Source organism: Empidonax traillii, unplaced genomic scaffold, assembly GCF_003031625.1.
Source record: "Empidonax traillii isolate 1590-97213 ecotype Southwest subspecies unplaced genomic scaffold, ASM303162v1 scaffold2:size4533513, whole genome shotgun sequence".
NCBI classification, from domain to species: domain Eukaryota; kingdom Metazoa; phylum Chordata; class Aves; order Passeriformes; family Tyrannidae; genus Empidonax; species Empidonax traillii.
In genome coordinates, this window is record NW_020955195.1 from 2,442,968 (window position 1) to 2,460,016 (window position 17,049).

At 44.3% G+C, this 17,049-nt stretch overlaps 2 protein-coding genes across 4 annotated transcripts in view; one reads left to right on the forward strand and one right to left on the reverse strand.

The window, feature by feature from the left end:
• ABCA1 (ATP binding cassette subfamily A member 1) overlaps positions 1 to 4,184 on the forward strand; it is a 92,268-nt gene extending 88,084 nt beyond the window's left edge. For all 3 annotated transcript variants that reach the window (XM_027895267.1, XM_027895189.1, XM_027895352.1), the window contains exons 45-50: positions 182 to 323; positions 1,100 to 1,234; positions 1,907 to 2,010; positions 2,138 to 2,230; positions 2,412 to 2,655; positions 2,850 to 4,184. In XM_027895267.1, coding sequence (XP_027751068.1) covers positions 182 to 323; positions 1,100 to 1,234; positions 1,907 to 2,010; positions 2,138 to 2,230; positions 2,412 to 2,655; positions 2,850 to 2,990 — 859 coding nt within the window. In that variant the 3' untranslated portion in view covers positions 2,991 to 4,184. The remainder of the gene's footprint in view (positions 1 to 181; positions 324 to 1,099; positions 1,235 to 1,906; positions 2,011 to 2,137; positions 2,231 to 2,411; positions 2,656 to 2,849) is intronic.
• Positions 4,185 to 7,013: 2,829 nt separating this feature from the next.
• Positions 7,014 to 15,412, reverse strand: NIPSNAP3A (nipsnap homolog 3A). Its single transcript, XM_027895468.1, has 6 exons — positions 15,338 to 15,412; positions 13,090 to 13,291; positions 9,364 to 9,525; positions 7,838 to 7,987; positions 7,371 to 7,457; positions 7,014 to 7,259 (listed from the first exon to the last, which is right to left on the reverse strand). Exons 1-6 carry the CDS (start codon positions 15,410 to 15,412, stop codon positions 7,183 to 7,185), a joined length of 753 nt encoding a protein of 250 aa, XP_027751269.1. The 3' UTR covers positions 7,014 to 7,182.
• Positions 15,413 to 17,049: the final 1,637 nt, after the last annotated feature.

Genomic DNA, 17,049 nt, shown 5'->3' on the forward strand with positions numbered 1-17,049 from the left:
AAAAAACAAACTTGAAGAGTGGAAGAGGAAAAAAGTAACTTGGCTGAGATGGACTTCAAGGATCCTGTACTTTCATTAGTTCAGTGGTTCCAAAACCGCTGTTTCACTTTCCTCCTTTAACATCTAAAATAACAGCATGTACTCCTGAAATCCTAACAAAAGTTTTTTTTTTCTTCTACAGCATCCTCTCCAACATTCAAGAAGTCCATCAGAACATGGGCTACTGCCCGCAGTTTGATGCTGTTAATGAACTGCTGACGGGGCGAGAGCACTTGGAGTTCTTTGCCCTCCTGAGGGGTGTTCCAGAGAAAGAAGTCTGCAAGGTAAATGAAACACCAAAGGACCCTCCCCAGTGACCAATTTGCAAGTTCTTGTGTGCACCCTCACTGCAAGACACATAATCCCATGATGTGAAGGTTTTGAAGGTACTGTATGGTGAAATCTGCCCCCCTTTCCTTCAGGGCAACCCAAAAGTTGTTCTGTTTTTTTCAGTGTTGCCTAGAAAAGTGTAATAAATGGAAGGATAGGTAATTTGGGTCCTGCATTCTCATCATGGAAGCTGTTCTCCACTGAGTGACTTTCTTTAAGAATTTAAGGGCTGTGGAGCTGGAGATTCAAACAGTAGCTGGATCCCTTTCCCATCTTAGTCTGCAGGACAACAATGCCTGCCTGGCACTATTAGGGCTACTCCTGAATAACAAACAGATCCCATCTGTCTGAAGGGCTAAGATGCATGACAGTGGGACTCCTGTGTGCCAGTAGTGACCACATCCCCTGCTGTAAGCCCACAGGAGTAGGAAATACCTCTGAAGCTGGTGCTGCTAAGAGCACTAGACCAGTGGTTAATGCGGCTCAGCTGGCGTTAAACTCATGCTCACTGGCTGATAAACTGCAGCCATTTGACTTTTCAGGCCTCCCAGGGGCAGGATTGCACATATCCTGCTCTAGAGGTGAACAGGATGTTTCAAAACCCATATTGGTGCGCATCATGTCCCCGGATGAATGGCCCTTCTGAAAACTGCTTCCAAAACCAGAGCTCATAAGGAAAATCTCCCTGTGTGGATGTTGATTCGAGAGGGTGTTGTGCTGTCTGTCGCAGGTTGGCGAGTGGGCAATTCGGAAACTGGGCCTTGTGAAATACGGAGAGAAATACGCCGGGAATTACAGTGGAGGGAACAGACGCAAACTCTCCACGGCCATTGCCCTCATTGGAGGGCCACCCGTGGTGTTCCTGGTGAGTCTGCAACCTTTGCTCAGCAGCACAGAAAAACCAGGTTCAACTAATGTTTAAATACATCATTAGTCACTTAAACATGAGCAAGTAGCACATGGAAATAAATATTCCCTATTTAGGTGCAAGCTATAAGGTGCCTCCGGGCTTCTGTTTCTGGAAATTCACTGTGAAGTGGGGGTCTCGAGCGCGATGCCAAACCGTCAGCATCTTCAAGATTTCTGTGCCTACAAAAAATTACAGCCTTCCTGCTGGACATGAGCAAATCTGACTGTGTTTTTAGTAATCGACTGAAAATTGGAAATAAATATTTTACCGCTCTTTGGATTAAAATTCAGGACAGATATGAGAACTACTGAAGTTCAGAGTGCATGAGAAAGTAGACTTGTGCTGTATTTAAACAAGCTAATTGACTTCAACTTGTTTCAGAACTGGATATTTCAGCGTACCGTAACTGCAGAATAAGCAGCACTCCTCAGGTCTGAAAAGGATGTGTTTGCTAATTTAAAATCTGGACCATACGTTATTTTCTCATTTTTAGAAAATGAGTCAAGCTTGCTTATTTTCAGTGCTTCCAGTATGCTTAAGGAGAACGGACAATTCATTTCAAAGACGAGGTATTTGCCAGTGGAATGTAGCAGCGTAACCTGGGTTTTTTTGGTACACGTTTTGCAGGATGAGCCCACAACAGGGATGGATCCCAAAGCACGTCGTTTCTTGTGGAACTGCGCTCTGAGCGTAATCAAGGAGGGCAGATCGGTGGTGCTCACATCTCACAGGTAGGCAGCGGCCCACTTGTGTCGTACCCCGGCTTTTGCATCTGCCAGGGCTGGATGCCAAGCTCAGCCTGGCTGCTCTGCCCTCCACTGCTGTTTGCAGTGCTAATGAAGTCACTTTTTCCTGCAGCATGGAAGAATGTGAAGCCCTGTGCACTCGAATGGCGATAATGGTCAACGGGCGATTCAGGTGCCTGGGCAGTGTCCAGCATCTAAAGAACAGGTAGCTGTTTTCTTTTCACTTGCACCACAGAGTTGTCTGTGCTTTTAGGGAGATACAGTCAGGCTTAATTCCTCATGCAGCATTCCAGTTGCTATTCCGCCTGTGGGAAATGCTGCTGGATTTTAAGCTGCGCTTGTATTTCTGAAGCACTTAAGTCTCGTGCTGGCGTTCTTGTTTGCAGGTTTGGAGATGGTTACACCATAGTGGTGAGAATTGCAGGGGCAAACCCAGACCTGAAGCCTGTTGAGGAGTTCTTTGGGCATGCGTTCCCTGGAAGTGTCCTGAAGGAAAAGCATCGGAATATGCTGCAGTACCAGCTTCCTTCTTCACCATCCTCCCTGGCCAAAATATTCAGTATTCTCTCCCAGAACAAAAAGAGACTCCACATAGAAGACTACTCCGTTTCTCAGACAACACTTGACCAAGTAAGTTTTTAGTAGCCTGGATGCCAAAAGATTTTGTGCGCAGATATAGGAATAAATCCACTTATTTACTGGATCTTTCTTTTAACAAAGTAGAGTACTGAATCCCAGGACTATTTCAGGATGCCCAGTGTTTAAATGCCCTGAATTTATGAAAATCCAGGGTGGTATGTGACATGCTCTTTTTTTTCTTGCAGGTATTTGTAAATTTTGCTAAGGACCAAAGTGACGACGACCATACCAAGGACCTGTCATTGCACAAAAACCAGACTGTGGTAGACATTGCAATCCTTAATTCCTTCCTGCAAGATGAGAAGGTAAAAGAAAGTTGTGTGTGAGCCAATTTCATCAAAGAAATGATGAGCAGAATGCAAACTTCCTTTCCCTGGGATAGGATACTCCCAAAGAAGAAGCTAGAGGAAAAGAAACTGGACACTCTACTGATAACCATTCAATGCAATGCAATTCAATGCAATGAAAACAATTCCTTTACAGGGGCAGTGCCTCATAGAGTCGTCTTGTACTGTTCTCAAGTGAAAGACTTGAACTTAGCTCCTTACAGTATAACTCTGAAGCTGTGGTAAAGCACCCACTAGATGCTGTGGGCTTTAAACCATACTGTATCTTGTTCTGTACAGTATGTTTTTCTTAGGGTTGCTAAAATAATTCACTGAGGAATCAGGGCCAGTGGTTATTTACAGGTATTTTAGACATGCATGTTTTAGTTTTTAGAACATTCATGTCAGGAGTGGGAATTTGCTGGTGCTACATCCATTGCTGGCAATGAATGTACCAGAACAGTCAGTGGCAAGAAAAGTCACCACCAGTGTTGTAGCCTTAGGCTGAGAAAACTTACCTGACCAGCTGCTTTTTCTAGACTGGTATAGATCAGTAGTGACAAATCCGAGGCCACAAAGCAGTACTGTGGAGGTGGGATGGCAGGAGACAGACCATCATAACCACGTATCTTCATCAGCAAGTTGTGATATGCAGAACTGTGTACCCTCCAAATGCATATGATTGTCCCACCAGCATCACAATCAGTAACACTCTCTGACTAGGTGTTCGTGTAGTTAAGTACTCTACTGCTCCTCTGAGGTACTGCAGCAGCTGCATGGATATCCAGTGGGAGGAAGTGGGTGAGAAGCAGACCTAGGGTTTGGACCACAGCAGCGAACTCAGTAGTTGTACAAGCTGCTAATGATTGCCAAGAGCAAATTTTAAGTCGTGAGCTGTCACTCAGATTTGTAGTATCTGCTCTTTAACCCCTGCTTTGCACCAGAAAGGTACCCATCATCTGAAATTACTGCTTAGCACAAGCATGTTGCCATTTCTGGCTCTGCCAGATAAAAACTAGACATGAGATGTAGATTTTTTTTTTTTAACAGTATTATTTATGACTTTAAATATGTAGGTAGCGTAACTAGGGATTGAAAACGCTTTCAGTTGATCTTTGTAGCCACAGTATTTCTTCACATTATGCCTCAATGCTATGCTCTCTTTCTATCCATTTGGTGGATAGCTGCATTCATGATCTGACCAGGATCCAGATTCTAGCAATCAGCTGCTATCTGCAATTACTGCAAGTTGTTCACCTAAAATTTTCCTGTTTGGAAACTGGTATAACATTAACGTGTAAGTTTCTTTTTGTGTTGTGCAGTGTAGTTTCAGTCATTAGGTGATCCCTAACTGGAGAATACACTCATTATACATGTGACAACTGCTTCATTAAAAATCCCCTTGGAGAACAAGATAGTAGCACTGCAGTTCATCAGTCAATTTTTTTAAGTTTTACAAGGCCAGAATAATATTAGAGGGGACATTACATAGTTAGAACAACCAATTCTTGTTCCCATTGTACAACAGTCATGGGAGAGTATGCTCTCAGGGCCCCTCTGTCTTGCTTTCACATTCAGAAATGGGTTAGGTAACGTGGTTTGAACTTAAGTGCAGTTCCTGGGCTATTCCTTTGTCATATCTCTGCCTTAAACACCCACACAGTTTCTGCACTAGTTCTTGATGCTACTCCATGAATGAATCATGGACCATTTTCTTCTGTGAATGTCCACAGCAGCCCAGCAAACAGTGAAGAGGCTGGCATGAGCCTGAAGAAAGTTGACGACCTATTTCCAAGTACACTTGGTAACACTGACCAACTCAGCATTTTTAAAACACAGTTAAACCCAGTTCCCAGTCCTTCCATGTCCTGTCTTGACATAAAGTTAGAGCTTACTCCAGGCTCTGCAGAAGTGCCTTTCTCATACCTTTTTTTTTTTTTTTTTTTTAATCTGTGTAATACATTGCTAAGGGGATTGTGAAAGGAGTGTAAAGGGGATCGGTAATACCTCACTTAAAATGTGCTTCGTTATTACCTTTATGGCATCACTCTATGGGGATGAGTACAGGGTGATGAAGACATCAGACTTCCAGCTGCAGAAACAGCTGAGCTACAGCCATTTCTCGGTAACAGGCTGCAATTATGTTGCAGTATCATTGAAACAAGTAGCGTGTACTGGATGCTTATCACTGCTAAAAATCACTGTTGTAAATCAGCATCAAGTCACCGAAGTGAAGGGCTTAAGTTCTACACTGCACCAAACTAGTGCATGTAGAACTAGAACGAGTTCTAGGAGGATTCAGATTTGGTCCTGAAAGGGCTGTGGTTTGCTCTTGGTAGCTGCTCATCTAAATTATTAATTTATCAGGAAACAACACTTATATCATCATCATCATCATCCTCTTTCCTTCGCCAAACAAAAAGATTCTTGATTCCTATTGCCCTGTGATTGTCGTGCTTAAAGAGTCTGCTATCTGTGATGAAACGTTATAGTAAATGTGGATATTAACCAAATTATTTCACAGCTCTGATCTGCCTTGTTTGTACTGAACAGACAGCATAATGCAACACTGGCACGAAGATTTGTCATGGAGTAAGTTCAGAGAGCCACTAATTTACTCGTTCAAGTATGTGTTGGGGAAAAATCACTCTAGAGACACACGCAGTATATGAACCACTCTTGATAATGAAACTGCACTGAGGTGTTAACTTATTTTAAACTTCAGTACTATTGACATGTTGCATCCCTCTTTGTAGTACATTTGTATTTCAGTAAGGAGTTGTTGGATTTTCCCCTTGGTTAAACCACCACTTTGTGCTTATCTTTCCCTCCTGAATTATAGTTGGCCCTTTGTTCCAAGCACTTTATGCTATCTGTAATGGGATCTATTTTTGCACTGGAATATCTGTTAACTTTGCAAAAATCTAGAGAGATTTCACAACTGAAATTTCTAAGTTAAATCCTTAAGTGGACATTTTCATTAAAAGCAAAAAAAAAAAAGTATATATATTTGTATTTGCTAATATCTGTTATGTGAAGTATTAAAAGGCACTCTGCCTTGTATTAAGTAAAAAATAAAGCTGTTTTAGCACCACTGGTCTTCACAAGTGTCATTTTTGCATTTGTTCTTTTGTGGAGCACAGAAGCTTTTGTTTTGCTTGGTTTTGTTTTGTTGTGAACTTTGATGCATAACATTCGACTATCTCTACAACTTAGCATGGAGTATGTACTATTCAGGGAAGCAAGATGGTACAAGATTTGAAAGGTAAGTGCTACTTTAAGTTTCTTAAGTTAATAAATAAAGAGGTCTCTAGCAAGTCACGAAAACAGTGTTTTTAAGCAGTGTTTGGTTTATTTGTCAAATCTAGCTGCAGAGCATAACAAACTTCTCTGGATGTTTAAATCCCAACTCAAGCACCTATCTCTGAATTTTCATTACAGAGACATAAGTTGTACTTTGGACATAAGCATAATTGCCTGTGGCTGTTTTTTAGCGCTTTCTATGAGATCTTAATGCACTTTAAGCAAGCAATAATCATTAGGCAAACTGCACAAAAGATACCTCAGCAGAGAAATTAAATCAATTGCTCGTTGCAGGTCTGTGATTAACGTGTGGAATAGCCTCCCAAGTGCTCTGCAGTTTATAGTTAGTACCTATAAATTGCAGAAGAGGGTGCTCCACACCACCTGACCAGCTCCACTGTAGCACCCAAGTCCAACTCCAGCTACACTGATGTTTTACTTTGCTCAGGATTAATACAGAGTATCCCCATGAGATGTCTGATTAAAACATAACTGGCTAAGATAGAAGAGGGAGCATCCCTTCTTAAACCAGTATGGAATAACCACAATGTGATAAATTATAAGAAGCACCAAAGTATGTTATCAAAATGATACCATCCCCAACTGCAGTGTTGTAAAAGAACACTTAGTAGGTTTGACAAGGGGTCTTGCTGTTTTAAAGTGTTAAGAACTTAGGAGTTAACACTGAAGATTGGTGAAGTGTGGTTCGTGTCATATGTGACAACTGCTAGCAGGGTGCTGATTTACATTGCTAGTGATCAGCATTTTGCATCCATTTTTGGTCAATTGAAGAACAGCTCAGTTCACGAGGGTATGGGAACCCATGTCACCTGTTGACAGCACTTCCATCTTGTCTCTTCTGCCATCAGTTACATCCTTTAGAAGAAGGTTATTTCAGCGGTGAGCACGGCACAGGAATCAGAAGTGCATTTTGCTGGGACTCCAAGAACCTGACACTGTCGCGCACTGAAATTAAATGCGTATTTAATTAAGACATGACTTCCAGTGAGAAATAATACTTTTCTCAGCATGCATGCAGGTAACACGAGTGAGTTCTCTGGATCAATCATCCCTTACCAGCTGCTACGACTCTGGCATCTTCATGGGCACTGTGTCTTCCCGCTGCCCGGTGATCTGGGCTCTCGTTCCACCACAACACATGGACTGAGAAAGTACAAATAAAGACAGCTGAGTACTGTTATGCTGCAATACAGCATGCACTCTAAGTCCTAGAAATCTGCCTTCACCTGTTAAAAGCCTTGCAGTTAGCAGAAAGAACTGTCCAGGCAAGTCAGAGGTGGGGTGATACTTTACTGGTATCACTGGTGGTTTAATATCAAATCTGAGAGACTTTTAAGATTGTGGCAACGAGCTTAAGCCTGTTAACCCAACAAACAAAGCTGGGTTCAAGGACTGTTTACAGGACTTTAGTGATCCACACCGATGTTTTCAGCAAGCTGGCCAATCCTGATCCAGGACTATGGCTTGCCCCTCATCCTCTGCCCCTTCCCCTGCCAAAGCCTGTATCAAAAAATGAGTAGTACCTCTGTTAAGTAATCCATATTCTGTATGGAAAACACCAATCAGCTTGGTATAGCCTGTGTTGATGTGAGCATTGATTGCAGCTCTAAATGCTTCACCCCACAGTGCTGGTCCCCCAGGCTTCATCTGGAAAGTAACCCATTCATATACCCCTAGAAGAGAAGGCAAACACCACCACAGGGAAGGAAATACAAATTAATACATCAGTCCTGGAACTGTCATGGCCATGATGTATTTATTGTGAAATCAGTACTGCATTTCCCTGCCATTTGGGGTCAGCAGGAAACTGCCCGTTCATGCCAGCACCCCGTGCAAATTTTCAGTGTTGCCTGGAAATTTTGGGAGATTCAGACTACTTTGCAGAAATCACAAGTGCTCATACATGTTTGACGGATCTGGCTGACTGCTTGAGCAGTGCCAGGTGATGTTTTCTAAGACTGGTGATACTTTCTGGTATTGAAGTGGTTTATGACATTACAAAATCCACTGGCTCCTGGTATTTGGTCACAGCAAGGTCTGAAGGCATAACCAACACACCAGGACTAGGTTTAGCATCTCTGCTCTGCCAAACAATCTCCGCTATTTGTAGAGAAATGGCATAATTTGCCACAAAACTCCAGTCCTGCTGAAAGTTACCTGTCTTCTTTCTGTTCAGGTAGTTACTTCAGATCACGGTTGCTGACACTGTAATAGAAAGCCAGACACTTGCTTTATGTCTGGTCTCTTTTTCCAGCAGTGGGCTGGAGATGGACTACAACAGGAACAAAGTGTCTGAAAAGTCGACTCTCCAGATTTAGGAGAAAACTGGACTACTTTCAAATTCAACTACAACAGCATAAAATTCAGAATCCTGGGGAAATAAAGAATCTAGATTACTGTATGTATGCACGTGCTGAGGGCTGTAGAAATGCCTGTTCCCTGTCACTTCATGCAACAAATCCCACAAATGTTCACAAACTGGGGAATGGTTAATACTATTAACATCGTTTTTGCTACAGAGAGAGTTAAAATACATAAGGACAGGACTTTGTTACAGTCATATGTCAGGTGTCAAAGTATGGTTGGCTTGCACGTATCTTTAAAAAGTAGGGAATTTATTTAAAACTATTATACAAGAGAATCAAAACAATCAGTGACAAAGCAAATTGATAAAAGAGAAGAATCTCTGTGAAAGAAAACAATCGTTATCCCCAATATCTCCGGGGAATCCCCTCTCACTGATGGATAGACAAAGGAAGTCTGGGATGGCACTGCCATTTTGCACGTCCCTTTAGCAATTCACAACCCTGACCATTAACACTAACCTTAATGAGCAAGGCTCTAGTAAGTTCCTGATGTGAGCTAGGGTAAAATCCTTCTTAAGAGCTCTGTCCCTTGTCTGTGTTATGTCACCTTTTTCACATGGGTGCACGTACATGCATTTTGTTACATAAGGGGTTATAAAACCATGCAATAGCTGGTTTAAACTTTAAACCAATTTTTTGTTACTATCGGTAACTTTAACCACCAGAAGAAAAGATAAGCTCACCCCCTTCTTTTGGAGGCTTTCCAAGTTGACACCAGGGTACCAGATAAGCGACCTCATTGTGCTGCTTCTCTATCAAGGGGAGAGCTGCAGATATAAATTTTCCCTGCCAATCTTTGTCCTGGGCCAGCGCTTGCCGGACTGCTGTTCTGTGGGCAAAATTATCTGTAAGAAAGCAAAAAAAAAAACTAGGAAAAAATGCATTTAATGTCACATTACGCTCAGTCAAAATGTGTAATTACAAGAAGGCAAGCTGCCACTTATCTAATTTTGAAACTGGTATTTTTAAACAGAATATTAGCTTGAAGCAGATGTGGTAAGTTTCCTTTAAATTCTGCTTGACGTCTCAGACCAAAATGGTTTCAAGCCAAATGAAATTTTCCAAGAAAGTCTGCAACACAGTTAAAATCCGTTAACCAATTTTACAGTTAAAGAACATTTACATATGACATCCACAGGGGCTACTGGATGTGGCAACAGTTACCAAGGATAAGTAGATTTGGAGACAGCACAGTGGATAATGAAGTGAAGTGGAAAAAAAAATTCAGAACAAATAATAGCCTACCAAGAAAAAGGATTAATAAAAGTATGTGTTTTGGCTTATATAAAGTGACATTAAAAGTGTAGAAGCAATGTTTGTACCTTCAGCTACATAAAAAGCTGTTAAATCTCCAAAAGCTAAACCTTTTCTTCTTTTTTTCTTAATTAAAACCAAAACTACTTTTAGAGTGTCTGAATTTCAACTGGTTGGAAGCTGTCTGCATAAGTATATTGCTTAAGATGCCACAGCATCTTAAGCAATATACTTATGCAGACAGCTTCCAATATCATGCAAGAAAAATCCAGCATCTGAAAAGGGGAAGAACCTTAATAAATATCAGTATCTTGAGACTAAGAAGTAAATATACCAATTACTTTTAACTACTAAAAAGGTATAAGCAGGGGTCTGAAGAACCAATGAGAAAGGATGTTGTAACTTACAGATGTAAAACACTGTTAGGAAACAAACAAAAAGTACAGGATTTTCCTTTGTTTTGCACTTTAAAAATTTCTCACAGATTATTTTTTTAATTTAGAAATAATAATAATAGCCAAGGCTAAAGGGCTGAGAGATGCATGGCCCTCTCTGGAAGAAAGGGGAGACATGGTTGCCTGGGTCATCAAAAAGAACTGAGGTACTCAGTGACCTTTTTTTGCCTTGGCTCCAGCCAGACCACCCAAGTCATGGAAGGCAAAGGCAAGGACTGGGAGAACAAAAAACCACCCACTGTAGGAAAAGATCAGGTTTGAGACCATTTAAGGAACCCGAAGGTGCACAAGCCCATGGGACTCAATAAGATACATCCATGGGTTCTGAGGGAACTGGCAGCAGATATCATATCCATCATATTTGAGAAGTTATGGCAGTCCAATATTAAAAAGGGACATAAGGAAGACCTGCCAAACTACAGGTTGGTCAGTCTCACTCATCTCTGTGCCTGGAAAGGCCATGGAGCAGATCCTTCCTGATACTACACTAAGGGACATGGAAAACAAGGTGAGTGGTGACAGCCAGCATGGTTTCACTAGGGGCAAATCATGCCTGACAAACTTCATGTTTGGCCTTCTGTCAGAGAGTTACAGCATTAGTGGATGAGGGAATAGTGACTGACACCATCTACCTGGACTTGTGCAAAGCATTTTACACCGTCCCATACAACACCCTACTCTCCAAACTGTAGAGGCAGGGATTTGATGGACAGACCACTCAGTGGGTAAGGAATTGGCTGGACAATCGCACTCAAAGACCTGCAATCAACAGCTCAATGTCCAAGTGGTGCCCCTCAGGGCTCAGTACTGGGACCAGTGCTGTTTACATCTTTGCCACGGACAGAGAAATGAGTGCACCCTCAGCAAATCTGCTGATTCTGTGTGGTGCAGTCAACACACTGGAGGGAAAGGATGCCAAACAGGGACCTGGACAGGCTCTAAAGCTGGGTCTGTGCAAACCTCATGAAGTTCAACAAGGCAAAGTGCAAGGTCACACAAGTGGGTTAATGCAATCCCAATTACAGTATCAGGCCAGGATTGAGAGCAACCCCGAGGAGGACTTGGGGGTGCTAGTGGGTGAGAAGTTCAACGCGAGTGTGCACTTGCAGCCCAGGAAGACAATCTCTCACATTCTGGGCTCCAGTAAAAGCAGCATGGCCAGCAGGTCGAGAGAAGTGATTCTGCCCCCAACATAAGAGGGATATGGACCTGTTGGAGAAAGTCCAGAGGAGGAGGCCAGAAAAATGATCCAAGCACTTAAGCACCTATCCTATGAAGACAGGCTGAGAGAGTTGTTCAGCCTGCAGAAGAGGAGGCTCCAGAGACACCTTAGAGCAGCTTTCCAGTACCTGAAGGGAGCCCACAAGACAGCTGGAGGGGGACTTTTAACAAGGGCATGGAGTGACAGAACAAGAGGAAATGGCTTTAAACTGAAAAAGGGTAGATTTAGAATCGTAGAATGGTTTGGGTTGGAAGGGACCTCAAAGGTCATCTAGTTCCAACTCCCCTGTCATAGGAAGGGACACCTTTCATTAGACCAGGCTGCTCAGAGCTCCATTCAACCTGGCCTTGAACACCAAGGGCAAAATTTAGATTAGATATAATGAAGAAATTCTTCACTCTGAGAGTGGTGAGACACCAAGACAGGTTGCTCAGAGAAGCTGTGGATGCCCCATCCCTGGAAGTGTTCAAGGCCAGGTGGGATGGGGTCCTGAGCAACGCAGTTGAGAGAAAGGAGTCTCTGATGATGGCAGGGAGGTTGGAACTACATGATCTTCAAGGTCCTCTCTAATCCAAACCATTCTATGAGTCTGTGATTCATCCTTCCAAAATAAGAGGCAATTCTTTACTGTCACCAGGTACTGTGAACACGCTGGACTTCAATGAGCACACTGTCTCAACATGCAGATTTACCCTGGACTGCAGCTGGTATCCAAGGAAATGACACCGGTGTGCATTCCCACCTCTCCATTAGCCAAGTACCAACTTCTTTTGGTCTCCACAAAAAGCACAGACAGTACACTTAGTTTCCAGTGTAACTGTAGCTTTTCTTGGCTTACCTGCACCTTCCATGTCAGCACCAACTCCAACAACATAAAAAAGTTGTTTACACCGCAAAAACCCTATTGCTACCAAGGTTAAAGCTGCAAGAAAACACTTTGTGTGCTGGAGAGGTCAGAACTGGTGGGTTGACTTCCTACCTCAGCACAGGCCTACTGCAGAAGGAGTTTAAGCATGCAGACTGTGTGCTCACTGTTTTAATGAAGCTAAAGTTTGAGAACAATTACACTGAGCGAAGATCTGTGAACAATTATACACAAACACACACAGACTGCATATATGTGCATATTTCCTTTTTTACCTTTCATTTTGAAATTCGAAGGGCATCTGTGGAGCTGCCCGTAAGTTAAAAATATTTAGCATGAGCAAAACACTTTACCATTCTTCCTCTATTATAACTGTTTTGAGCAGAGACTGCTGCTTAAGAACATTTCTAACTCTCCCGTCTCAACATGTCAAAGTTGTCCTGACAGGCTCTGAAGTTGCTGTCCACTAGTCAGTACAGGAGTGATTTCTGGGGGGCACCTTCTCACAGTAAGAGGAACAAATACAAGCCAGGTAAGCATCCCCCTCACCTTCTAGGCTACGAGAAAGGGAACACACAGAGAGCAGAGCAGTGCAAAGGGTTGCTGGTCATACCGTACTTCCAAATGTGGAACACCCTATTCAGTGCTCCCAGCTCCGTGTACCAGAACCCCACCAGCTCGGAGTGAGCTGTGCGAAAGTGAAAGTACTTGCTGACCATTTCCATAAACTCCTTCATCTTCGATGGCTTAATGTCGTATGTGCGAAATTCGTAGAAAACGCTGCTGTCTTGTCTGGGCCCTGTAGCAAGGAGTACCTGAAGGAAGACAGCCAGAAAAATAAGTAAAACTAATTCTCAAGCCAGAAAGTTGTCTTCTAATTTTTTTTTAACTAGTGAGATGCTATAGAAGGATTTTTTACTGCAGGTTGGGAGAGGGGTACTTGCTTCATGATGCCCAATTCCAAAAAGTTTTTTGTGACACTTCTTCTTTCGAAATAGTTCCCATGTCCATTATATGCTGCCACTCCTTTCAGCAGTGCAACAGACTGTGATGTGTCTTTTATTTGTTGCACTCAACTGTTTCATTATTAGCTCATAACAAAGCAGCATTTTCCTTTTCTCAACCCCTTCCTCAGGAAGTCAGCAGCAAAGAGTCAAAGCAATAAAAAGATATTTGACTAAACACATTATTCAAAGCACCAAAGACGCCACCAAAACAGAAGCAACATCAACATCTGCCTTTGCTGCCCTTACCTAACCAACTCACACCACTGCACTGTGTTTTCTAGTTACAATCTTATATCAGTATTAGCAAATTACATATTGTTGGCAAAAGAAAGAAAAACATGCCAACACTTGGGAAAAGAGTGATCCCCTTCCAACACAAGATTTCTTAAGTCTGCATCCTAGCCTCTTACTGGCTGCTTCCCAAGGGGCTGGTCAAGAACACTTGTTCTATTCATGTAACATAAAATACTTTGGAGGTCCCAGACTAAGCATACTTTTGCAACTGTCTCAATAACCTGGAATGTGCTACTCACCTCTGAAGTAAAACTTGAGAAAAAGAAGGCCAAGACACATCTCTGGCCTTAGCCCATATTTGCACTGAGGTGGCTGCAGGATGGATTTTGGGCATGTCTTATTTCATGAGCATCTGCAGGCATTCACACCATACAGCTCAAGCCACAGAACAGAATCGTATAGGTTGGAAATGACCTCTAGGATCCCTGTATCTACCATTAACCCAAGTGTGCCATGTCCACTCCTAAACCATACCCTCAAGTGCCGTGCCCACCTGTTTTTTGAACACTTCCAGGGATGCTGGAAACACTTCCCTGGGTACCCTGTTCCAGTGCTTTACAATCCTTACAGTGAAGAAATTTTTCCTAACGTCCAGTCTAAACATTCCCTGGCACAACCACTTCCTCACATCCTGTCACTTGTTACCTGGGAGAAGAGCCCAACCCTCACCTGGCTACACTCTCCTCTTCAGGTAATTGAATACAGATGGCCGAGACCAAAGGTTCTTGTTCCCCAGTGGCATGACACATGCAGCATGACACATTTACCACTGCCCCACCAAGTGGGAATCAGCTTCAGGAGAACTGGTTCCCGCGTGTCACAACTCCTCGGAGCCATTATAAACCCCGGTGGGATCCCGACCGAGGGGTGAGCCTGCAGCAGCGACCCATCCCACGCCGGATTTCTGCACGAAGAGGAGACGCCCTGATGCCTTCTGCTACTCAAGCAGATACTGGGACGCTGCAGGAGCACTTCTGTCCAGAGAAGGGCCATGAGGCTGGTGAAGGTCCCGTGGGGAGCAGCTGAGGGAGCTGGGGGTGTTCAGCCGGGAGAAGGGGCAGCTCGGGGGAGACCTCATCACTCTCTACAACCACCTGAGAGGGGGCTGTAGCCAGGTTCGCCTCTTCTCCCAGGCAACCAGCGACAGGACGACATAAAGCTGTGCCAGGGGAGGTTTAGGGACATTAGGAAGAAGTTCTTCACAGAAAAGGTGATCAGACATTGGAATGGGCTGCCCATGGGAGGAGGTGGAGGTGTTTAAGGAAAGACCGGACACGGCACTTGGTGCCACGGTCTGCCTGACCCGAACGATCGCGTTCGATCACAGCCCCGGGCTCGATTACCTCACAAGTCCTTTTTTTTTTTTTTTTCTCCAACTTTAAATGACTCCGATCCTCCCGCCCAAACGACGCGCCGCAGTCGGCCCTAGTGGATGTCGCGACAACGACAGGGCGGGACCCGCCCCCCCCCGGCAAACCACAACACACACACACACACCCCCCCCCCCGAGGCCCCACGCCCACCCTGTCCCCGCTCCCCCGGCGGCGCCCCCGCCGCTACCTGCGGGCCGGCCCGGGCCCGGGCCAGGCGGGCGGCGGCGGCGAGGGGCCGGCGGAGCATGGCCGGGAACGCCATGGCGGACGCGGCGGACGCGGCTGACAGGGCGGAGCAGGGCTCAGGGGACTCGCCGGCTCCCGGGGCGGAGGGGCCGGACGGGGGCGGCCCCGGGGCGGGCCGATGGAGCCTTCCCGGGGCGGGGCGGGGCGGGGCGGCCGCGGGCAGCGCCTCAGCCGCCCGACCGCCCCTCACGGACCGGGAGCGGCGGAGGCGCAGCTGAGGGGAATCACTCATACAAATTACCAGGCACCGGTGCCCGAAACGCGGTGTCTGTGCCTCTCTCCCCGTGCGCCTGAACGCAGTAAGAAGTGTCCTGGCTGCTTGAGGAGAGCTGGGGCTCGTTGTTCCTCACAGGCTGCGCTGGGACAAGTCGCTCTCAGGTTTCTCACGCGTCCCCCCCGACCCCCTCCCCGCCGTCCAGCATCAAACTTCAGACTGATCAGACTGATCCTCCTTTGCAGGCTCAGACTCCGAACTGTGCAGACACAAACCCTCCGCCTCTGTAAGAAAGCCCCGAGGCGTTCCTCTGTGGCATCCCTTTGGGTAAATCCAGGGGTGCACAGCATCGAGCACTGTCACCCCATTACAGCCCTGTGCCCAAGTGCGTATTTCTTCCTGCCACACCAAGGGGTGGCATTTTGTGATGGCTGTGATTGTATATCTTTGCAGAGGTAGTTACTGGCTAAGGCCAATGTAAAGGTCAAATTTCTTCTGGTGTCAGTGCAATCTAGAGTTTGACCAGTGGGAGACAAATCAGCTCCTAGAAAAGGGTGATTTACACAAGGCTACCTAAACTAACAAGGCATCTTTTATGATTCCTCGTAGTAGGGGCAGCACATACCTTCCTCCACACCACGTGATTGATTTTGAGGGTCTCTGCGTGGAATTTAAGTGTGAAGAGGAAAATTATCAATTCATGCCTATGGAGCTTTCGTGCTTTTTCTCACAATGGACAACTTTTCTGTTTGTTAAAGAAAATTTCAGGAAGAAAGATTGTGTTTCCATTAAAGTGAGATAGAAAGAGCTGTAACAAACAAATTAATAGAATGGTGTGGAAAGAATGAAGCATCTAAACTGCATATGTCATGTTATTTTGCAGATGATTACATTTGTTACAGCGGCATGAATCATTCACATAGTTTTTAACAGCAGAATCACAGAATCACATGTAGTGTGATTATGGATGCAGTTGCTGCTGGTTTAAAATTGGTTTAACATGGAGTTTTTCTTGACTTATGAGCAAACTGTGTTTCAGCTGAAAGCAGGGAATGAGACGGCATTCTCCATTTAAGGTTCTCCATTGTTTATCTTATTGTATGGATGCAGTAATGCTCTTCATAAAGATACTGTATTGGAATAGTCCTTCACATTTGTAAAAGATTTTACTTTTACTGCTTGAACATTTTCTGTGTTTGCTTTCTCATCAGTAATGACCACACAAGCCAGGATTTGAATTGAGTAGTCATAAAAAGCAGGTTTTGTTCTTGCTAACCTGAATAGCCAAGAAGAAGCTTTGGTTTTGTCTTTACTTTTGTGTAGTCAGGGATTAGAAAGGTGAACATGACTTTCATAATTGAGCAAAATAGTTCAAGACAGTTTAGCACAGAGCTAAAGTGTCCAAAACTGCACTGGATTTCCGTGAAGGCCTGAAATGA